General features: G+C 65.5%; 1 protein-coding gene across 7 annotated transcripts in view; it reads right to left on the reverse strand.

The window, feature by feature from the left end:
• BAIAP2 (BAR/IMD domain containing adaptor protein 2) overlaps positions 1-23,179 on the reverse strand; it is a 61,510-nt gene that overhangs the window by 21,803 nt on the left and 16,528 nt on the right. For all 7 annotated transcript variants that reach the window (XM_059150212.1, XM_059150210.1, XM_059150206.1 and 4 more), the window contains exons 3-6: positions 21,439-21,525; positions 3,285-3,346; positions 2,486-2,557; positions 1,821-1,958 (exon numbers count right to left, since the gene is read on the reverse strand). In XM_059150212.1, the coding sequence (XP_059006195.1) occupies positions 1,821-1,958; positions 2,486-2,557; positions 3,285-3,346; positions 21,439-21,525 (359 nt within the window). The remainder of the gene's footprint in view (positions 1-1,820; positions 1,959-2,485; positions 2,558-3,284; positions 3,347-21,438; positions 21,526-23,179) is intronic.

Genomic DNA, 23,179 nt, shown 5'->3' on the forward strand with positions numbered 1-23,179 from the left:
ACTTCCACCCTCTAGCAGCCCCTGGCAGAGCTGCCCGGCCCGTCCAGGGCCCGGGCCCACTCAGGACAGCCTCCATGTCTACGGCCGTTAAAGGAAGGGAGCACCAGCATAGGCCGTGCGGATGAACCCTGGGAACCAAGCGGCAGGGGCCCCTGAGGGGACTCGGTCACACACAACGCCCAGCCCAGCCGCGGCGCGCACAGACAGGAGGCGGGGTCTGCCTGGGGGGTGGGGGGGGTGTCGGCAGGGGTGTCCTCTCTGGTGCGTGGGGACAGCGGCACACCATACAGATGGCCACACTCAAAATCACCCACTGTCCCTTCCATGACACGTGAACCGGATCTCAAACCTGATGCCAAGCAAAGAAACGAGTGCCTCCAGAGGGGCGCACAAGCTCCCAGCCCCTCTTGGCTGGCGGCGGAACCCTGGACGTGCCAGCCTCGGTGTCCCCGGCACCCCTGCGAGGGAGCCCTGGTGCAAACATGCCTGCACCGAGGGGTTCCTGGCCTCCAGGAGACGGGGGCACTGTTCACGACTGAGATTTTTAGGGAGCAACACTGCAAAAGACATGGTGGGGGCGGGGAGCAAAACGGAGAGGCCCAGGGAAGCGTGACTTCCCCCACCCCAGCCTCGGGGCCTCTCCCAAAGCCAGCTGTGCCTGCAAATGCCTCTGCGGACAGTGCCAGGGACACAGGCCTCCAGGGTGATGCCCTATCAGGGGCAGTCCCTGGACACAACGGTGGCAAGAATCTGGGGCAAGTCCGCCCGTCCGGCACAGGAAAAGTGCAGGGGGACGGCAGGCAGCTCTGCTCCCCTCCCCAGGCTGTGGGGCTCTGTACGCAGGGTGGCGGGGGGACACGGTCACCTCTACTGCTGCCAGGTCCATGCGCCCCACCCAGTGGGCCCGCTTACCCGCACCACGTTTGGGGAGGATGCAGGGCACGGGCTCCACAGGCACCAGCAACCTCACGGGTGCACCGAGGCACTCAGAGGCAGATGCACACACATGGGCTGAGAACAGGGGTGCACGGTGCACCTCCAGGCTTGCCAACCTGACAGCCGGCACAGAGGGTGGGCCCAGGAGGTAGAGGTTAATGCCTATGCCTGACCCTAGGGGCTCCCCGCACACCCCGAAGCAGCTAAGGAACTGGGCAGAGGTTTTCTTGGTGTTTCCTTTGGAAACAACCAGAATCCTATTTTCTCTTTCCTTCTTATCTGAGTTCCGTGTGGCCTCAGGCAGTGGGCACTCTGGGCCGGATCTGTGTCAGCTGGCCGAGGCTTCCAGTACATCAGGTGTATCAGGGCCACGCTGTCCTCAATCCCTGGCCCGCTCCGCACATGGTGCCTGTGAGGCTGGGCACCACGGCGAGGGCAGTCCCACCGGGGTGGGCCCCTCCACGGCCTCCTGTGCCATCTGCCTCCTGCCTCTTCAATGGGGCGGCTGGGACACTTGACTGGCCAGCGTCCGCCCACAGAGGCTCCGGGCCCGGTCCTAGCGGTGGGTACGCAGGAATTGATTAGAGGAACAGTCTGATGTCTTTCTCAGAGGCAGAACCCAGAGGTACAGAGCGGGAAGATGTCCTTGAGGTTCCTGCCCCTTTGGCAGCACGCCTTGCGGGGCCTCACCACGGCTCCGAGAGCAGGCCCAGGGCGCCGCAGGCCCCCGCCGCCCCCCGCCGGCTCCAGGACGGGAGATACTTGCTGCCCCAAGTGCGCCAGGAGCACAGAGCCCAGCTCTGCTCAGCCCCACGCAGAGGGCGCCCAGGGGAGCACTGCCTCAATGCTGCGGCCTCAAGGGCGCCCACCGGGGCGAGTCCTACCTGCAGCTCCTTGTCCGAGTACTTCTGCGGGTTCTTGCTGCCCTGGCTCTTCTTGCGCAGCTTCTTCAGCTCGGCCTGGCACTTGTCCAGTGCGTCGCCCTTGCTCCTCTGCTCCGTCTGGTACTTCTTCAGCGCAGCCTGCAGGGCAAAGACCACACAGTGACTGCTGAGCCCACCGCCCTGCCCGCTCCTGCCCAGCGGCAGCCCGGCCTGCGGGCGCTGGCAAAGCCACGGCGGGGAGGGCAGAGCCCGCCCAGGCCTCGCCCTCCCACGCCGCCCCCAGCCGGGGCACCTCCTGGGAACTCAGGCCACACGCCCTGCAGAGTGCGGCACCTTGGGCCCCTCTGGCCCTGGGGAGAGGCGACGGCACAGGGACAGGACCCCAAGGCCCCCAGGTCAGATGCGGAGTCTGTGCAGGCTCTCCAAGGGGCAGGGACAGGGCTGTGCTGTCCCCGCCACGGACAGCGGCGAGCTGTGGGGGCGCGGGAGCTGTGCGTGTGGGGCGTCGGACACGCCGGCTTCCCCCACACGCGGTGCTCTGTCCCAGACCGGCTGGCACGGGCAGGGCTGCGGGGAGCCTGCGGCGAGGCTGGCGGTGAGCTGCCCACCCGGGAGACGCGGGGGCGAGGCGCGTGGCGCGGCGGCCCGACGGGGGCGGTACTTACGCTCAGGTACCGGGCGTCCAGCTCCACCTTCTGCTCCAGCTGCGTGAGCAGCTCATTGTGGAAAGACTTCAGCTGGACACAGAGAGAACATGTAAGGGCCGTGAGCACGACACAGGCCGGGACGGGCGGGGTGGGGTCGGGGGAGGCTCCCAGAAGAGGCAGACGGTCACCGCCACGCCCTGGACGTGGGCCACCCTGAGGGGCAAGGGGCCCGTCGGATCCCTGAGCCCATGACCCTGCACAGAGGCTTGGGGCCTGGGGAGCTGGGAGGCTCCAAGCACCAGCGTGGGACAGGAACCCGGAGTCAGGCCATCCTGGCCTTGGACAGCCCCGGGGGTTCGGCTTCCCAGGGCGGACACAGGAGCAGCTCCCACGTCGCCCCCTTCTCTTCAGCGGGGAAGAGTTTCTCAAGCTGACACGGGCAGACTAGGAGGGGCCCATATGACCCCTCGCTCTAGACCTGCTGGGTCACGGCCGGGCCTGGACTCTGGGCAAGCGTGTGCTCCCAGGCCTGCCCCCGTGCCGCTGCCGGACCCCTGTGGCCAGCTGACACTGAGACCCTGCGTGGCCTGGGTCCTTTCCTCTCAGGCCCTCCTGGATGTCCTTGGCCCCACCGTGGATCAGCTCCCCACTGTGTGACTGCCGTCCCGAGCCTGGGATTTGTGCCCGTCTTTCTGAGCGCAGCCACACGGCGATACGAGGTTCCCAAACGGACACGGGAACAGAGCACGCACCTGCCTCTCCCTCCCCTCCGCCCGACCTGCCCCTACGGTTGCCCCCTCCTTCCCACGGGCCTCACCATCTCTTCCAACTGATTCTGAATCTGCCTGTGCACTTCGGCCATCTGAAAGAGAACGTCTCCTGGAAAGGCCGCATGGAAGAGAGGAGAGAGAGAAAGGGTCAGGACGCTGCCCTACGGTCCCTCCAGCTGCCCGTGGCCGGGGAGCAGGGAGCAGGTGGGCCAGTGCTGGGGCCTGAGCTGTGGGTGACCAGAGGCAGGGCAGAGGGCGCTGTTTCTCCTGGTGACGAGACAGAAGATTCTAGAATAACAAGGGATGCCACTGGGTGACTTCGGGGTGGCGGAGTAGCAGCTGAGGTTCACGACGTTTGCACATCTCAAGCCCACGAGTGAGCCTGTGAGCACACGCACCTCTTACCCTGCGTCCTGCTCCCGTGTGTAGCTGCCAACAACCGCCGTCCCCCCCACTCTGGGCCCAGGTGGCACTGGGACCCAACACACTTGCCGCCCGTGCTGCACACGTGGGTTACGTGGGGTGAAGGCAAGACCTGGCTGCAGGCCCCAGACGCGATGGGCCCGAGGAGGCACCTGAGGGCTGCAGCGCCAGGGGCCTCGCCGAGGGGCTCTGGGGACAAAGGGAGCGCGCCGTCCAGCTCTGCACACATTTCCCGAAGCAGGGACGGGGGAGGGCTCAGCCTCGGTCTTCCTCCTCCCAAAGCTCCAGAAGGTTCCACTCAGCTGCTACTGTGAAGTGTGGCCGCTAGGACCAACAGGTGCGCAGCACTTCCAGCTGCGGCCACGGAGGGGAGGTCGCCACACAGCCCACGACATCAGCATGCTCACCCCCAAGTCAGGGCCCACGGAACAGCAGCTCTAGGCCAGAGGCTGCACAAGGGCCCCCAGCCCTGGAAACCCTCAGGGCTGCCCAGCTGCCCCGCCGTGCTGGTGTGAAGGACCCCCCACCCCCGGGCAAACGGCTCCATTTCCTCGCGTGCAGAAGGAACAGCCGGAACGGGCAGCGGGACGTCACTTGCTTGGCGCCACGCAGAGCTCATGCTGTCCGTGTGCCACGACACGGTGGAATGGGGGCCACTCTGTCCCCGAGGGCGCTCACCCCTGCTGAGCCCCGCGCCTGCGGTGCCGCCCACACCAGCTTGCCCTCTCTGATCACACCTTCCGCTCATGCCTGGGCTCCCTGACCCACAGACCGTTTTGGGGGGCAGCCGCAAGGGGTATCCCAGCAAGGCCACCCGGAGATGGAGACGAAGGCCCACAGCCCTGCACCCTGACCGGGTGGTGTGGCCTCTAGCCGCACAGAGGGTCCCCCAGGGTCACTTTCCCTCCCAAAAGCACCACTGGGCTCTGGGGAGGTCTGCTTCTCCTGGTCACTGGCTGTTCTGCAACGTCCACGGGGCACACTGAGCCCCGGCTGTGACTAGGAGCTGTACAGATGGACCTGTCAATCAGCACAGCCTCGGGGTCCGCCAGACTCCCCTGCAGGGCCCCGAGCTCTGCTGTTCGAACCTCAGTGCCCCGGATGTGTCCCCAGACACCTGCTCTGCCCCAGAGAGATGCACAGATTTCTGTCAGGGTCGGGGGACGGGGGAGGGGACTCCACACGTCCTAAGGAGCCGACTCCCTGGGCGGTTGGGACCCGGTGTCACGCCGCAGACGGTGTGAGGCTGACATGTGCCTCCTCAGCCGGCCTTCAGCCCAACTGCTGCAAAGACACCCTCAGGCCTGCTGCTCGGGTAAGTACAGACCCCCAGGGCCTGGCCTGCGGGCAGGCCTGGGATGGAGGGGAGGCACCCCTGCTCCAGGGAAGGGCCAGTGCCCTGGCCACAGAGTGTGAGTGTGTGGGGGTGTGAGCGTGTGTGAGCACGTGCCCCACGGACACCGGCAGCTCCAGGCCCGACACGCCTGGAGGGGGCTGAGGAACGGACACGCACACGAGCAGGGGCAGCCGCCAGGAGCTGTGCACAGACCACCCAATGCGGTCGTGGAGCCTATGGCACGGGCCACCCCAGACGCCAGGGCCGGAGCTGGGGAACGCCCGTCGGCGCCCTGTGCTCTGGGAAGCCGCTCCGGTCCTGCTCCCAGTGTGGGCCTCCCTTGGGCCTGACGGCACCGCAAGACGGGGCAGGGCAAGCACGGACGGCCCTGGGAAGAATGCCCTGCCTCTGCCGTGGCTTCCTGTGCTCAGGTCAGAGCACCAGCACACGTGGTCAGCGGTCAACCGTGTGCGGCTGAGGGAACGTGAGCAGACCAGCCCTGCAGGAGAGGTTGCGCCTCCCCTGGGCTGGCCTGGCCTCGTCCGTCCTCCTACCCGACCCCGACTCCGGGGCCTTGATGTGTGAGCGAAGAGCCCAAGAGGGACGGGGACACGAGGTGACAGGAGGGGCCCGAGTGCCGGCCTTGGCGGAAGGGAAGCCACTGAGACAAGAGGAGCGAGTGGCCACTGGCCAGGGGTTCCTGGGGACGAGGCCAGGCCGCTGTCACCCTGCCTGCGACAGAGCCCCAGTCTGGTGTGTGCGGTGGGGATGCGTCCCGGGTAGCTGGACTACAGCTGCAGTAGCTGCCCACAGCAGGCCCCAACCCACAGGTCCAAGCCCTGAATGTCCAGAATCTAAGACCCAAGAGGGCAGCATCAGCTTGATTCTGCCTCTCTACGCTTTTGACCTTCTGGAACTTTCCCAGGACACACACTCACCACTCTAAGGTGGGGAAAACATCTGGGGTCTTGTTTGTGGTACGGGGGACTTGCTGTGTTGAGGGCCCTGGACCCACCTTCTGGCCCTCTGCCTGCGGGCATCTGGGAATTGGTTAAGCCGAGGCCAAAGGGGCGCAGCGCCCACATGGCACGAGGTCTGGCCAGCCTGGGGAACAGCCCAGAATGCGGCCCTCACACCCATCCTCTGCCCCCCCAGCCCTCGTGAGGGCCATCAAGTCCGGGAGTAAGACACGGAACAGGCTGTGGCCCAGCACAGTCTCCCCGCGGGGGCGACTCCCACGGCATCGGCCATGCTTCGGGCCCCGACAAAGTTAAGTCAACAACAGGATCCAATGAATAAACACGTATTTCCTGAAAAGTCTGGCGCGACTGGCTCAGGGAGGGTGCCTGAGGAACGCTAAGAACCCCGCGGAAGAGCCATCGCTTCAGCAGAGCAATTCCTCACGTCCAGAAAGTGGCCACTGCACCCCCGGTGGCCGATGCATCAGAAGCACCCGGCGTGTCCCCCGCCGCTGCCTGCACCGACGGGCCCAGCTCCCCCGCCAGCCCGCGGCTGTGCCGTCGGTCACACAGCCCGTGCGCACACTCAGCTCTGAGCTGCAAACCCACGGCTGCACAACCAGCCCACACAGTCAATTTTTAAACTGCGTTTCACAAGCAGCTGCTAGAAGCCATATGCTCACGAAACGCGCGGGGTGCTGGGAGGAGGGGAGCCAGCCCCAGCAGGCACTGGACCCCTGGGGGCGCAGCTGGGCGCCCTGAGCTGGCTGCAGGGGGCAAGGGGAGAGCCATGCCCCACACGACACTCCCCGAGAGACACGGAGAGCCCCGGCGTCCGCACTAGCGCTCACTCGTCTCCTCCTCCGCGGTGCTTTCCGGGTCCCGAAGGCCCGGACGGTCCTGAGCACCAGTGAGCCGGCTGGGGCTGGCTGTGTCTGATTTCTGGGTTCCGTGACTCTCTCCGTCCCATCTCCCCCACATGAGGGACAGCGCGGAGTGGGGACCGCCTCCCGGGAAGGAGACCGCAGGCTGTGCCCCGGCCTCCTCTGAGCGCAGACGCATGGGCCCGGGGGCATCCACGTCCTGGGTTCACAGCTCTGGCGGGCCGTAAACTTGAAAAACCGGGTCTGAGGTGGCAGCCCCAGCGCGGCGCTGCTGCTGCCGGAGCAAACAGCAGAGGGCCGCGCGACTCTGCCCCGGAAACACCACTTGCAGGAAGCGCCGGTGCTCCACAGAGCGTCTGCAGAGGGTGCCAGGCGGCAGGTGCCCGCACCCAGGGCGCAGCGGGCGCTGGGAGGGCAGTCCTGCCACACCCGGGGCTAGTGAGTCAGCAAACCCCGAGGCCTGGTGGCCCTGTCGGAGCCGGGGGGACCCGCAGGCCCAACAGCACACAGGTGCGGAGGACGGTGTGTGGGAGAAGAGCCGAAGGCCGGTGGACGAGAGAAGAGCCGCCCTGCGTCCTCGCCGACCCTCCCGCCAGCTACTGACCCTGCCCGTCCTGCAACCAGGTCAGCGGCGAGCCACCCCCGCCACTGGCCCCGCAGCCGGGAGATTTAACGTTCCGGGTGCTCTCCGGAGCCTCGGTCCTCTCCGGCGCACACACGGCCATGCCCGTCCCCCAGGAGCAGCAGGGGCCAGGCAGCCAGCACACGCACGTGCGCATCCATGCACACACAAGACACACGCACGTGGGTACACACACACGCAAAAGTGCCTCCACACATACGTGCACATGTACATGCTCAGGCACGCACACACACACGCACACACAGAAACACACTCGCACATGCACGCACACACGCTCAGGCACGTGCACATGCGTGCACACAAACGGAAACACTTGCGCACACACATACATGTACACACACACGCAGACATGTACACACAGGCACACGTGTGCACGCTTAGGCACACACGCTACACTTGCTCACAGACACGCGACGAGCGGCTCCCCTCAGCACAGCCCCCTGTGGGGCGTGAAGGCAGAGGAGCGCCCGGCCGCGCTTCCGCCGGTGCTGGCTCTCGGGGCTAACACAGGACAACGGCCGGATGGTCAGGACCCACCTGGAGCCTGAGCGTCTGGACACATCCCCGTGCTGCGGAGGAGGGGCTGGGGGCCAGGCAGCCACCCATGGGAGGGTGGGGGCGGTCCTCGCGGGAGAGCAGGCACTTCTGCCAAACCCTGGGATCCCAGCAGGAGGCGGCACCGGGGGTCGGTGATGCTGCTTTCACGGATTCTACTCCACTACACACAAATTCCCCGCCGACCCTCAAAAACTCACACTGGTCCCCGCAGGAACCTCGGAGCCGGGCAAGCAGAGAGGGCCCCGGCGGGCCCCACAGGGTCAGGAGCTGCTGCGCCCCTGGGGACTGAAGGTTCGCACTGAGGAGAGAAAAAGGCGGAAACAAGGGGCCCGCGAGGAGCGTGGGCGACACGGGAACGCGGAGCCTGGCCGCACCCGCAGGACGGGAAGGGGGCCCACGCCGCGCAGGAGAGCCGGGCAGGCCCGAGGCTCCCCGGGGAGCCCTGGAGAGCCGAGAGGGGGGTCCCACTTGGGGCAAGAACGGAACCGCGGACAGGACAGTGCCCGCCGGCACCGCCGTGTCCTGGGAGCAGGTGCACAGAAGCATCGGCCACGCATCCCGGGGTGTTTTGGGAACCACGACAAGGACAGCGTGGAGGTGGGCTGCTGGGGATCCCAGAGCGGGACGCGGCGAGCTGCTCCCCGTGTGTGCAGCGTCGCAGGACCACACAGGCGATGTAGCTTAGAACCAGGAAAACCTTCCCGTGTTTGCCCAAACTGAGCTCTTTGGAAAAAGAAGAAAAGATTCCAGGAAACTAGAAACAAGTACACATACCCAATTTTTGAACGTTACAGAGTCTGCAGGGCTCCGGCCGGTGTCTGCTCGTGAACCGGCCACAGGCGATGGTGACTGGCTCACAGGCCGGGCGCCTGCGGTCCTCTGCGGTCAGGCATCCCCGGCAGTTCAGTGAGCAACTGCTCTGTGCCAGGTGCTGCTCAGGGGACACGGTGACCAGAGGCTTTCCTCGTGGCGCCCCGGCACTCTCCTGGGATGCGCAGATGCAGACGACGGGCCCTGCAGATCTGGGAAGGAAGGCCGCCGACAGCGGGGCCGCTCAGGGTGCTCAGAGAAGGCCATGAAAGTCTGTGGGGCTGGCAGTGGACAGGGACGCAGCCTTGTGGGTCCCAGGGTCCTGGTGGCCACCACGGGGCCCGGAGACCACAGCACAGTGAGCGGCCGGCAGCAGGGAGAACTAACTGCCTGGCAGCTTCTCCGAACCCAAGACCAGCACCGGCGCAGCCTCGCCGCCCGTGGGAACCAGAGGCGCGAGGCGGCCCCCACCCCTGCGGCTGGCTGGCTCCTGGATGCCCGTGTGGGCTTCAGGAAGGCCTGAGGGCACATCTGAGGCCCATTTCACAGTCCCACACCCAGATGTTCCCACTGGTGGCCCTGGGTAAGCACAGTGCAAATTGCCGGGCCACCAAGAGGGCCGCAAGCCATGGCTTCAAGTGCGTCTGCTCTTCCCGGTGGCCTGGAGCACACACTCTCCTCCCGGCCCGACCCTCCCCACCATCCCGAGGTCGTAAGAATAACAAACACCCCCCCAGGTCCCCTGGGCCTCAGTGTTTCGCCGAATCTGCTGTAGTGTCCAGCTCTTCTGTGTGCACATGCGCGTCCTGCTGAACCTGAACCCCGGGGGACGTGGCTGCAGCGTGCCAGCCTGCGCGCTCTGAGACGTGGGCCTGCCGCGCCCACGAGGAAGGCAGACCCCTCCCCGCAGCAGACCTGGAAGGCTGGCAGCCGCCCGTGGGCCCCTCCCCAGCCAGGACGGCAGGCCCCTCGCATTTCTCTCCGTTAGGAACTCTGCGTTCTGTCCATCTGAACGCAGCTTCAAGCACTGGTGCTGCTGGGCCTGCATGGCTCACAGGCAGGCGCCCGGGAACGTGCAGGGTGGTGCTGGGACTCGTGCCGGGCTCCCTGGGCGCTGGGGTCTTCGTCTGGATCTACACGGCCCTCCCACGCCTTCACGACACCGACATTTGTGAAGATTCAAAAAAAATAGCTTTTTTTTTTCTTTCTTAATTTTTTTTTTTTTTTTTTTTTTTTTTTTGCAGAAGATACGACGTGTTCTTAAAACCCTCAAAGGACCAGAAGCGGAGAGGGAGCGGGAATCTGGCAGACTGGCGAAAACACGGGTGCGGGGGGCGTGGGGCTGGAGTCTAGACGGTGTTCCGTGTGTACCCACGACAGCAGGACAGGGCCAGCGTCCTCCTGAGAGCCCCCCCAGAGCCACTCTGCAGGTGCCTGACCCCCAAGACGTGAGGATGGCTTGTCAGCAGGGTGTGAGGGAACGCCCCGTGGAGGCTTAAACAAGGACCCGTTTTTGCCAGCGCCACGCAGGCCTGAGGACACCAGCTTGGGGACAGCTCTAACAAAGGGGGCCCGAGGCCTGAGCGGACCCCACCGGGCAGGTGAGCAGCTTTGTATGGAGGAGCGGCCGCCGGAGGCCAGGGCTGTGCGTGCCCGCTGGAGGGTCCCCGAGCATCACCCCCACAAGGGCATCATCCCCACAAGGACGGGTGCCGTAAAACCCGACGGATCCAAGAAACAGAGAAGTGGGGACTCCACGTGGCGGTGGCCGAGGAGGGCAGTTTCTTTCTTTTCGTTCTGGTTAGTTGAGGTCCAGGATAAGATCAGTCTCACATGTACGAAGCAGTGACTCAGCACTTGCAGACGTGAGCCGGGGCCGTCCGGACAAGCGGCCTCCGAGTCCCCGTCACCTGCCCCCCACCTCCCCGCTGTAACGGTCAGCGAGCTCTCCGTGGAGAGTCTATTTCTCAACTTGTCTCTTTTTCTCCTTTGCTCATTTGTTTTCTAAATTCCACGTGAGCGAGAGCACGGGGCACCTTCTCGGACGGACACGACTCGCTCAGCACGACACCCTCCAGCTCTGCCCCCTTTGTCGCAAACGGCTGGACTTCACCTGTCTCATGGCCGCGGAACATTCTGTCGTGCGCGGATACCGTGGCGCACGCCCGCACTGCCACCATGGTTCGGCACAGGCCTTGCCCCAGGGACAGGACCAGGGACACGCTGGCCTCTGTGACCAACAGCGACAGTGATAGCACGGGACCCTCCATGCACACCCTCCCCCTAAGCAGGATGACAAGGGTGCTTGAAGCACTTAGGGAACAGGCAAGATGGGGGGGAAGACCCCGCGGGGGGCCGGCGTTCAGTCCCCGTGGGGCCAGGCCGGTGCCCGTGGCTGGGCCACTAGACACTTGTGGGCCACGGGCAGGTACCACGGGCAGCCTCTTCCCTCCTGCTCCTGACACCCCTCATCCCCAGTGACCAAGTCAGGGCCCGGAGGGGTCTTCCTTGCCACGCCCGCCAGCCTGTCTCCTTCCCATGGCAGGAAGTCATCCGCGTGTCTGACTCTGGCTGTCACAACAGCATAGGGCCCTGCAGACGAGAGGGGCTGGGCACGGGGTGTGGGGAGCCCGGGGGAGCCGATGCCACAAGGAAGGGGGGATCTTCAGGAGTGCTACAAATGGGTGGGGAGTGACAAGGCCAGGCGCCTGGCCCACCAGCCCTCAGGAAGACCAGCATTCTCAGACCACGAGGGCTCCCAGCGGGCACTCAGCTCCCAGGAGGGGCGGGAGCCACAAATGTGAGGCCTGGGACCCGAGTCACGCCGCATCTCATCTGAGGGTCTCCCTCGGGCTGCCACAAACCCTCTAGTTGAATCCCATAACCTGCTAGCCTGTAGTCAGGGGACAGTCGAGCCTCTCTCAGCACAGATAGGCCCCCAGGACAAGCCGGGACTGGTTCTGGGGGAGGGCCCTGCACATACCTGCTACCCCCTCCCAGGGCACCGGGGGCTGGCACGGAAGGCCTGGGAAGAGACATGGGCCACCTGCCAAGGCCCCCACCCCAACCGGCCATATGCCTCCCTCCCATGGGGCAGCCATGCCCCAGCAGAGTCAGATGTGACCCCATGGCAGACGCAGGAAGGGCCCTGGGCTGCAGGCGCTGCTCTTGAAGGCCAAAGCCCCCCAGGGCCCCGGTGGGCCACCACACTGCGGAGGCTTGTGCTTCTTGGCACTGAGGCCACACGGACCACCACAGGGTGCGGGGGAAGCACGATGGACCCCAGGAACCTAGGGGCCACGAAGCATGATTAGAGAGAGCTGCTCTCATCTAGAGCGTCTGGCCAGGCCAGGGCCGCCGAGGGGGCCTCACTTGGAGAGCCTGAGGCCAGGGAGGGCAGAGGGCGTGGAGCCCGGTGAGCCCACCCGCAGGAGCCCCCGGGACAAGGGTGTGTTGTTCATCGGTCAGGCCCCCGGGAATCCTGGGATCCGGCTGGGCTCTCCCGGGCTGAGATGCAGAGTCTGGGGAGCAAGGGCCGCGGCAGCCATAGGCCCGCCGGGACCCCAACCCCGCCTGGGCCCCGCCACCAGCCCCCAAGAAGCAGAGCTGGGACCGAAGCAGCTACGACTCTGTGGCCATGGGATGGTGTGTGCGCCCCGCTGGGGCGGGGAGGGGGGGTCTGCTGACCGTCTCTGCCTCCCGCTGGGACAGCCACGTGCCAGAAGAGTCCTCAGAGCCCCACAGGGTGCCAGAGGGTACTGGCGAGGAGCGTGACCTCCGTCCGGTGACTCCGCCTCCAGCCTGGTCTGCCCAGAGCTGCACGGACCCGGTGGAGGGACACACTGTCACTACTCGGAGACCACGGTCTTCCCTGCAGTCTCGAGTGCCCACCAAGGACACCAAAAGCTCATGTCTCTGGTATGTCATTTCAGGAGGGCTCCGAGCCAAGGGGTCAGCTGCTCACACTCGGCAGGGAACACACACCACCTTCTGGAGCCTTCTGAAGCAAATATCCATAATGCTCAATTATTCTGGGGGCTTCCAGAGCGGAAGGCAGCTCCGAGAGCTAATTAGCATATGCGCGAACAAGACACAAATATAGAGCTCTGGTATGGAGAGGACAGACAGCGGCGGGCCTGAGGGGGCTGCGCTGTGAGGCCACCACGATGGGACGTGGAGTTTGGACAGCACCACAGGGACCCGGCCCACCCCCACCCCCGGATCCGTGGCCAACACCACCCTCTCCGCCGGCCTCGAAGCCACCAGCTCCTCCCTGGGAGAAGCGGGTTCTTCTCCTGCTCACAAAAAAGGAAGAAAACAGTTGGTGGGGGGGAGGGGCAGGGCAAGAGAAAAATCGATGGCTGTGTTGCCATGGCGATGACAGCAGCCGGCGGTCCTCCCCGGTGCACTCAGCTGAGGCACAGTGAGACCGCACAGCCCCTTCCCACAGCCCCTTCCCACAGTCCGCGCCTGGGTGTGGGGCCTCCAGGCAGGGGCAGAGGCAAAGCCGACCCTCCGGGCCCCTCGGGCCCTTCCAGCCGCTGGGCTGCAGGTCAGGTCCTGGGCGGGCGTGGGCCCCACCTGGAGTCCAATCAGATCTCAGGATCTCAGCGGCCTGGGGCCTCCACGGGTGTGTCCTCTGGGGGTCCCCAGGCCATCTATCCAGGATGGCAGAGGGGCGGCCTCAGAGGGACAAGCCAGGGCAGGAGGATGTGCAGGCGTCGCCCACCAAAGACATGCTTTGTCCTGGTCCGTGGGGGCGGGCAGGGGGCTTGGTGGGAGCTCCACGTCCATTCTCTTCTCCCCGCAGACCCCACGGCATGGGCACAGGAAGACATCGGCAGCCACCGCGAGGAGGCTGAGGGGAAGCCCCCACACAGCCAGCCCCCCCCCCCGCCACCGCATGTCCCACGGGGCTCACCTCCAGCAGGCTCACCGCCTGCCAGTCCCGTCTTGCACCTGCCTGGTGTGACTTGCCAGGAGACGCACGTGTGCACAGAGCCGAGAGTTTTGGTCTATGCTTCCCCCCAAAGCAGACACCGGTGACCAAGGTCACCTGGCAGAGGGAACCGACACCAGGTCACAGGAGGCCACCTACCCTCATCAGGACAGGACAGAGCAAGACCAGAAGGGCTCAGACATCCCCAGTGGTCACCCCGAGCCCCGGCCTAGTGTCAAGCAAAGATGCTGCTGTGAGCCCCTCATGGGCCCCCACCAAGGACCCTCCCTCGTCTGTGAGTGACAGTGGCTCTCCACGAGCCTGCCTATCCCGCTACCTTGCTAACTGCCCAGGCAGGTATTGGCTCTCTGGACAGCTACTTCGCAAGCACTGACTTGCTGGAGCTCATGCAAGACGCACACAGATGTAGGCGACCCGCAGAGGACTGGGCATCCGTACGCCAAGTTGCCACGGTCAGGATGTCACAGCTCCCGACGTGCCGCCCTCTGCCAACGCCAGGGACTCCAGGCACCCACACCCCCCAGGGCTGGCACCCGGGGGAGGGGTGGAGACCTGCCTCCCAGGCTCCCGAGCCAGTACCTGCACCAGCCCTGGGGCCACCGCACTGCAGAGAGTTCTGCCCCAGCGAGAGAGCGAGAGAGAGCGAGGGAGCTGCTCTCCTCAGACGCTCCAGGGCACGTCTGGGGGACATGCCCAGCTCAGCGCAGGCCCTCTACTGCGCCTAGACTGGCGGGGCACGTGGTGGGGTCATGGGACAAGGTCCGGGGGCCAGACTGGCTGTCATGGGAGAGCACCGGGCCCCGGGGTCCGGGGCTGGCCTGGGCATGCCACTGCAGGGAGGGGTTTACAAGGCTCCGCAAGCTTCCCGCGGCAGGCCAGGGCAGGAACAAGCTGATAGCAGGCCAGGCCAGGTCCTCACAGACCCTACCCAGCCCCGTCACCCAGAAAACGGGCTCAGGACCGAACTACGGCTGAAGGCCCCTCTTTGCCCCTTCCAAGCAGGAACCCTGGTAACCCCGCGAGAGGACCCTGGGTCCCCAGCCTGTCCTCAGGAGGAGACCCAGCCGTGGACTGCTGTGCCCCACTGTCATTCCTGCCCTAGAGCAGACCCCTGGTTGTCAAGGGACAAGGAAACGTGCTGGAAGACCTCTCCTGCTCTCGCCAAAGCCACTGCTAAGAAGACAGGGATCCGATTAGGACCTTTACTAACGTCTCCGGGCAGAGGCTCAGTCTAGGCCCTAACACCCTCACCAGGGTGGGCTAAGCGAGTACCCTGGAGGCCCCCAGGGGGAAAGCAGGTCGCCTGAGCCCAGGGGACCCTGAAAATGGACCCCCCCAAAGACCACCCCAGCCCCAAGGCCTGGGCTGCCAAGCAGGACCGAGGGAACACAGCCGAAGACAGAAAGGCCGTGCCACCAGCTCCCAGGCTGGCTTCGACCGTTTTCATCCACACAAAGCTGAGCAGGAGGACAAAGTCCAGGAATCCACAAAGGGCTGTCCAGTATCAAGCTCTGACAGATCCCCATGGCCCAGGAAGGCCAGAACAGCACGGTCCTGACCTCTGGGGTTGCTCGGCTGCTCCTGCCCCAGCCACTTCTTCACGGGCCAGTGGAGGAGGTCTTGGTGTCAGCCGGGAAGGGGAGGGAAAGGCAGGATCTCGGCATAAAGGGGCCTCTGAGCCAGGCCCTCGGGACTTGAAATCGCTCTCACAGTGTGGGTCTGACTCAGCCTCCATATGGCACGTTCCTACTGTCGGGGTCCGACAGCAGGGGCCACATCAGACCGACTGCGATAGGGTGCCTGACGGCGAGGCGGGGACACACGAGAGCTCCTTGGCCAGGTGGTCAGCTCCTGTGGTCAGCTCTGCCAGCCACGGCCGGGCACGGGAGGAGTGGTGCAGCCAGATCACCTCTCGGCCTCGTGAGAGCAGGCGGGCAGCCTCAGGTCCCATCCAGAACCGTGTCTGCCTTCAGGGGCCCTTCAGCCACCGCTGCAAGGTCCCTGGGGTTACACTGCCAAGGGCACGCCCTTGTGTGGCCCTGCAGCCCAGCCACCCTTGCTCAGGCCAGCAGTACCTCTAAGTGAGAGGCCAAGTTTGAGAAAACCCAGCTCTGTGCAAAGAACCAGAAAGAGGTGCCCAAATCCCACAGGGTTCTCCGTGGGTGACATGGGAACGCCGGCCTGGGCTCTTCACTTGGGGAACCACAGGTGGAGGACGGCCGAGGGCAAGGCAGTGCTCAGGCCACACCTTCCTTAATCCAGTGACTCAGGGGCTAGAGCAGGCGGGTTTCAGGCCGCCTCCCAGCACAGAGCCCACAGGGAGCCGAGCAGAGTGGGGCCTTGGAAGAGCTGCCCCGAGAGTGCAGATCAGAGGCTGCTGCGCTCTGTAATTACCCCGCGGCAGGCGGGGGGCACACGGGAGGCAAGCCTCAGCAGAGCCAGGAAGGCCGAGGTCTGAGAGCCGCAGGCAGCCGCCCACGGCTGAGTGTGGGTGGTGCCAGCGAGGGGGTTAGAGGCGCTGCAAGAAGCTTCTGAAGGCGGCCGTCCCCAGCTCCCTGATGAAGCCGCCTGCGGGATCAGAGCAAGTCCTGCCGGCCTTGCTGCAGGGGGCAGGCCCGAGTGGAGCAGAGAGCCCTGGAGCTGGGGGCACAGAGACTGGCGGGAGCAAAGGCAGAGCGGCCGGCCGCCGACCGTGCGCGGAGATGGGCAGAGTCTGGGCAGCCCCAGCCCAGGAGCACAAAGGCCGCCGTGGGGCCAGGCTCGCACTCACGTTGTGGGAGGCTCTCCACTCCCACAACCTTGGAGTCTAACTCGAGGAGTGCGCTGCTCGAGACCCTCCCTCTGGGCAGAAGGGGCACTGGGCTCCGCAGGGGGGTGGGGGGGTGCAGGGTCCTGCCGCAGTCCGATGAGGGTCTGCCCGTGTCACTCTAACGGGGGACTGGAGGAGTCAGAACACAAAAGGGAGTGGGGCCAGGGTCTCCGACTCTCCAGCCCCCAGGAGGGAGCACACCTGAGACCCAGGCGGGAAGTCGGCAGCCAGAAGGCCGGCGAAGCCCACTGAGCCGCGCGGCCAGATCACGCTTCTGAAAACGACCTCCAGTCAGAGAGCCTCCTTCCCGGGGCCTGGGCCAGCCGCCCACCCACACACTCCCCCCGGAGACCAGCTCATTCTCAGCAGGACTCCCAGCTCCCCACTCCCGTCCTGGGGGGGAAGGCCATGGCAGGAAATGATCAGAAACAGCAAGTCCACGGCACCGCAGAGGGGAAGGGCAGCAGGAAGCCAAAAACTCTAGCCCAGACAAAGGGACAGAGAAAGTTACCACGTTGAGACGGGGCTCAGCGGCTCAGGACGACATGTCATCTGCCACTCACATCACACCCCGCGGCCGCAGAAAGCCACGACCACGGGAGAAACCAACAGGCCCTTTGTCCTGGGAGCGGGGTGGGGCATGCCTTGTCGGCTCGCTGATCAGCACGGGGGGCTCTCGAGACTGGGACGTGACACGGAACCCACATCTGTCATCGGGGGACAGGTGTGCTCTCTCCCCGAGCACACGTGCGCACACGGGGCCCCGGGCCGGACAGAACAGCCCGTCAGGAGCCGAGACGCAGGACCATCCGGGAACCCATGTGGGCCCCTCACCTGGGTCATGACCAGCCTGCAGAAGGGGAGGGGAGAGGAGCCCACGCTGATGCCCCTGGCAACCCACTGAGGGAGCCGGGCACGGAGAGGCCAGGACAAATCACGTCCTTGGCGGGTGACCTCAACACCTGAGACACCAATGACACTGCTGCGTGGGGACGGTGGCCGAAACAGGCCACCGAACCCCAACCCGTCCACACAGCCAAGAGCAAAGCATCCCAAATGTGAAATTTCCACCAGGGCCTCAAGGCGGTGGGCAAAGCAAGAGACTCAGAAGGGCCCAGGAGACCTCGTCTTTCTCAGCAGGTCACCGTGTGGGCCAAGTTCAGGCCGGGGGTCCCCCGGGCGGCATCATCTGTCCCTGGTACATGGCACCTTGGACGCCCTGAGTTATGACAATGAGAACAAGTGCCTCCTGGCGTCTGAGAAGCGAGGCTAGTGTACCCCCCCAACCCCCGAGCTGGGCTGGCCAAGAGGGCCAGTAGCTGCGTTATCTGGGCCAGGGGTCAGGGTGGTGGGGGGAGGGGGTCCTGTCCACGCAGATGTGGGATGAGAACGTGAGAAGGGAACGTGGCTGCCCGAGCCACACTCAGAGGGGAGCCCTGCCAAGACCCACAGAAGCCGCTCGAGCCGGGCGCAAGCCCATGGGCTCACTCCCATCCCCGGGGGTGATGGCACTTCCGCAGGGAGCACCCGGGGCTGCCTGCCCCGCAGTCCAGCACCACGTCTGAGGTGGCCTAGCAGGGCAGCACCGTGGAAGTCACCGTGGGGCAGGGCTCGGCATTGCAGTCCCGTGCACACACTCGTTCAGAGCAGCAGAACCCCCCAGAATAACCCAAGAGCCGACGGAGAGAACACAGAAACGTGGCGTTCCCGGTGTGTTCGTGGAATGTTCCACAGCAGCCAGCAAGGGCACTCGCTGCAGGGACGGGCTCCGGGCAGCCCCCGAAAGCACAGACCCGCCCTCCCAGGGCTCCGCCACCCTCCCAGGGCTCCGCCACCCTGCCTTGCTCCAGACCGCGCTTAGTCCTGCCAGAACGCCTCGCCTGGGCCCCTGCACTCGGGCGCCCGTCCTCTGCAACCGGGTCGCAGCTCAACACCCGGCTCTGGTCAGCCCACCCGTGGCCCTGGAGGCACCCTCCCCACAACACACACAGGCGCACAGTCAGAAGATCTGCAACACCCCAGGGACGAAGACCCCCAACGTTTCCAGGAGGAGAAACACAGAACACTCACCGGAAACTGAAACCCCGCATGGGAGGAATCAGCAGCCCAGCGCGGGGGCCCAGAGGACAGTGGGTGGTGTCCCCAAGCCCGAGGCAGGACCGCATCCTGTCTGCGGTTCTAAGTCAGCCAAGCCTCTGGCTAAGTAGAGATGCGGCTGCAGACACACGAGGGCTCAGGTGCTTTCCTACACACATGCCCAGGATCCCCCAACTGAGGGAGAAACAGAACCAGAGCACGTGGTCCTGGGACGGGAAAAGGGACTCCCGGTGGACGGGGGGGGGGGGGGGGGGGTGTCGCAGGCGGGAGGGATCCGAGCGAGCAGGAAGGTGGGGCTGGGGACGCGCTCCCGAGGGGGAAGCAGCAGCTGCACGAGCCAGCACCGTGGCCGAGGGTCTGGGAACGGATCAGCAGAAGCAAACCGAGAACCAAGCAAATGAAGAAAACAGCCAAGACGGAAGTTATAAGCACAGTCACAGGAGCGATAAAAATCCACACCCCAAATCAATTAACCGGACTTCCCTGAAAACAGACGCATTTGTTCTCCCAAAAACAACTCCAGAACTGGAAAGCGAACGGCCCCGGGAGAAACCATCTGGGAGCCCCGCACCTCTGCCCCGGACAAAACCCAGCCGGGCAGGGCGGGAGCACAGACCCAGCCGAGGAGAAGCGAGTGCGGGAGAGACGCTGTCGCGCTGCCTCACGAGCAGGATGCGGATCTGGAAATGCCCAAACTGGAAACAGCCCAGACGTGGCTCAGCAGAAGGCAGAACCAGCCGGCGCCTCCCTCCAGCGGGAAGCCCTTGGCGCTGAGGAGCGAGGGGCCGCTGGCGTGAATGACTTCCACGAGAATTCTGCAGCTAGAAGCAGCCAGGCCCAGAGCAGACCACGGCACGCGCCCCGCAATCCCACCGCTCACTTCCTGTGCAGAAACAAGCCAGACTCCAAGGTCACGACGGGTCACTGCCCGATGTCCGGAGCCGCTGAGCACGCAGAGGACAGGGGATGAGTGGCTTCCAGGGGCTGGGAGGGCCACTGGGGTTGGGGTCTTCCGGCCGGAGTGGGTGATGGGCGAGCTTTGGAACCAGATGCCAGTGAGCAGCCCCGACCTGCGGGGCCTCAGAGAACGGGAGAACTGGCTGACCAGGGGAGCCCCATGTTTGCTGCCACAGCACGTGGCGAGAGGACACAGGTCTGTTTGCCTAACACCTGACGCACGCAGAGGACATTTCTGTCCAGTGCTGGCCCTCCACGCAAGCCTCGGGAGAGAGTCCAAACACTCAGGAAAGCAAACTGGAAACTCCCTCATTCCAGCCGGGATGGGCCGAGCTCCTGGAGCGGTGAGGGGCCGTCCCTGCCCTGGCGAGCTCCCTGCCTCGCTGCCCGGCTCTGCAGCACAAGTCCGCCCCGCTGCTCACTGGGTCCCGCCACCAGGAAGCTCTGGGACCTCAGGATGGTTCCGCACATGCCCACCTTCCTCCTGGGGCCACAGAGACACCCGTTTTCCCGTGGGCAGACCCTCGCCCTTCTGTGAGTGTGACCACAGGGCCCATGTGTGACCCTCGTAGCCACAACTGACCCCATGGTCAAATGCCCTTCTTGCAGACAGGAGCCCATGTGCAAACTCACTTGGGTCACGCACAACCCCAGCTCCCCTCCGAAGGGATCAGAGGCCTAGCCCGTGGCCGCCAGAGCTGCAGCCAGGACGCCCAGGAGGTGCGGGCAGGCCCGCAGGTGGCCTCTGAGCCTGAGCGTCCCCCATGCCACCGGTGAGGCCGCACCTGCACACCTAGGGCCCCCTGCGTCCTCCCGTATCTGCCAGGGGCAGGGAGCCCCGTCGTGTCCGTGGAGGCCAGACGGCTTCCCTCTACGCCGAGAGCGCAGCACAGCCTCTCAGATGCCGGAGGAGGGTCTGCCTGGCACCCATGCAGGCAGAGCCCACCCATCGTGCGGGGTCCGGCCCCAGTCACGCATTCCACCCGGCAGGTTGCCCCCGGCCCCGTAAGTCTCCAGAGCTGCGGCAGTGTCTTCGCTGGACACGGCCTGGGCCTGCCAGGGAACTGGGCCGGCTGGGCGTCCGCGTCCCTGAACAAGGCAAGGCCAGAGCCCCCGCAGAGTGCCACGGTGGAGAGAACCCACATGCGGCAGCGGACAGTGTGAAAGGCCATACGGGCCGTGGGGGTGCCGGGGGAGGGAGCTGGCCTGCTCCGCCCGCGGACAGCCCGGTGCCCCACACCTGCGGGCGCGCCCAGGGCCTCTGGGCGCGTGAGGAGCGACATGAACTCACAGCACAAAATTTGCAAAACAGTGAAAGTGCAGAGAGAACAACCCATGCCAGGGTCCCCTGCGGCGCTTCTGGGCTCTTTCCTCAGGTTACCACATGGCACGCACACACCAGGTCACCCCACACGGGCTGGCGTCCCGCCGCCCTGCTATGCCAGGTGTGCTCCCCGTGACCTCAGATCCACCAGCCACGTGGATCTGCCCGGGTCCTCACCCCACGCTCTGCTCCTCGGGGGGACTGACCCACCTGTGTACACCCTGAAGCTGCCCAGCGCACCCCACCTGTGGCCAGCGCGCACCCCACAGTCTTTGCTGGCTATAAGGGTCACGGTTCTCTCAGAAAAGCTTCTTGTTTGATGAGGACAACGTGATCCCCAGTGGAAGCAGGACCAGACACAGGAGAGGACCCCAGCCCTGCCCCGCCACAGGTGGCGACCCGGCCCCCACCTGGGGGTCTCTGCCGCAACAGAGGTCTTACCGAGTTCTTTGGAGCCCTGGCTCTCGCTGGCTAGCTCGCCCATCTTCACGAGGGCGTCGAAATAGCCTTTGGCAGCGTAGGTCACACCTGAGAGAGGAGAGAACAGCTAGTGCCCTCCCTGTGGATGGACAAGACCCTCAGCACCCACGCCGAGCTCGCGGTGCGCGCCAGTCCCCTGAGCTCCGCGGCCCTTCCACCTGGGCTGAGTGTACCCCGTTTCTTGCTGGCGTTCTCCACTCGCTGGAACCGTTAGAGCTGCTGCTCTAGGAACCTGACCGCCCTGCCCAGTCAGGCCCGCCAGCCAGCCGGGGGGCTGCCAGTCAGCTACTCAGGTCAACTGCTGGGTGCCGTCGTCAGCCCCGCGGGCTGGGTGAGAGGTGGCAGGGCCCACCGAGGAATGTTGCGAGACCACACCCTGCCGGGCAGGACACGGCAAGAAGCTGTGCACACAGAGACCCCCAGCCAGCCGTGGGCAGACAGCGCCCCTCACCTCTCCAAGCTGAGGCCACACCGCGGGCCCACCGCACACCCCACGGTGACTGTGGCCACCCGGGATGTGCTCCTGGTGCCCAAGGAAGAGCCCAGTGCCCGCCGACCCCCTGCAAGGGCCTGCCCACCCTGCAGGCTGGGGAAGGACAGGGTGCTGGGAGCAGCGCCAGCCGTGGGTGGCCACCCTCTTATCTGCTCCCGCTGGAGCCCTGGCCGGGGCGTCCAACTGGGCACACCATCGCATCTGATCTAGATGGCTTCCCACGAAGCACGTGCCCAGGAGCACGCCCTAAGCAGCCCCATGGCTGGACCACATCTGCTGCTGGGAGGGGAGGGCTCCTCAGAGCCGATCAGAGAAAAGCCAAGCCCGGCGTGAGGGGGGCATAGGGGAGGCCAAGTGCAGCCGAGGGGACAGGGGCGATGTGTCTGGCTGAGAAAGGTGCCAAAGGCCATGCTGGAAAAACGGGCAGCGGGGGAGCCCTGATTCTCCATACCCGGCCCCTGGAGAGCCTCACAGGGGCCCCCAGTGGGTGCAGAAAGGCCCAGAAGGAGACCTGGCCTCACATAAAAGGGCAGGGCGTGGCCATGACTGGGACTGACTGGGAGTGACATGACGGCTCCCCACGAGGAGGCCAGGTGAGGCTGCAAAGGGTCCTACAGAGGGCGGCTCCGGAAGGGCAGCCCCATCAACCCTGTGCAAGGCCCAGAAGTCCGCCCCAGCCAGGAAGAGAGGAAAGCCCGGTCCGGCTCCACGGGCACCGCGAGGGCCTTTGCTCGCAGTACCCGAGGCCCCAGCTCTGCCCTCCTGCCCCTTCCCTCTGCCGCTGGCCTGCAGACGGGGCGCCTGTCCTGCGTGCAGCGTGCTCTGGCGCAGCAGACCTGACGGGACGTTCACCCGCAGGCTGGGCCAGCTCTCAGCTCCTGGCAGGCGCAGAGGTCGCCACCAAAGCCAGGGACCTGCCATCGTCATGAAGACCCTACAGGCCAGCTTTCAGCTTGAGGCGAGCAGCTGGGCCTCCGTTCTTGCGGGGCTCCTGGGGCAGTGTCCCTGTGCACGGGGCTGTGGGGCAGAGGGAGGGCAGCTCGGGAGAGCCTGCTTGGTGCAGAACACAGTGTGCGCCCCGAAACAGAAGGCCGTGCAAGGCCCCACCCCTCCACGCCCACAGGGAACCAGGGAGACGCCAGGGGCTGCCAGCAGCGCCGTCCATCTGCACACAGCAGGAGCCCAGGAGCCCTGCCCCACACTCCTGGC

This window comes from Mustela lutreola, chromosome 15 (genome assembly GCF_030435805.1).
Source record: "Mustela lutreola isolate mMusLut2 chromosome 15, mMusLut2.pri, whole genome shotgun sequence".
NCBI classification, from domain to species: Eukaryota; Metazoa; Chordata; class Mammalia; order Carnivora; family Mustelidae; genus Mustela; species Mustela lutreola.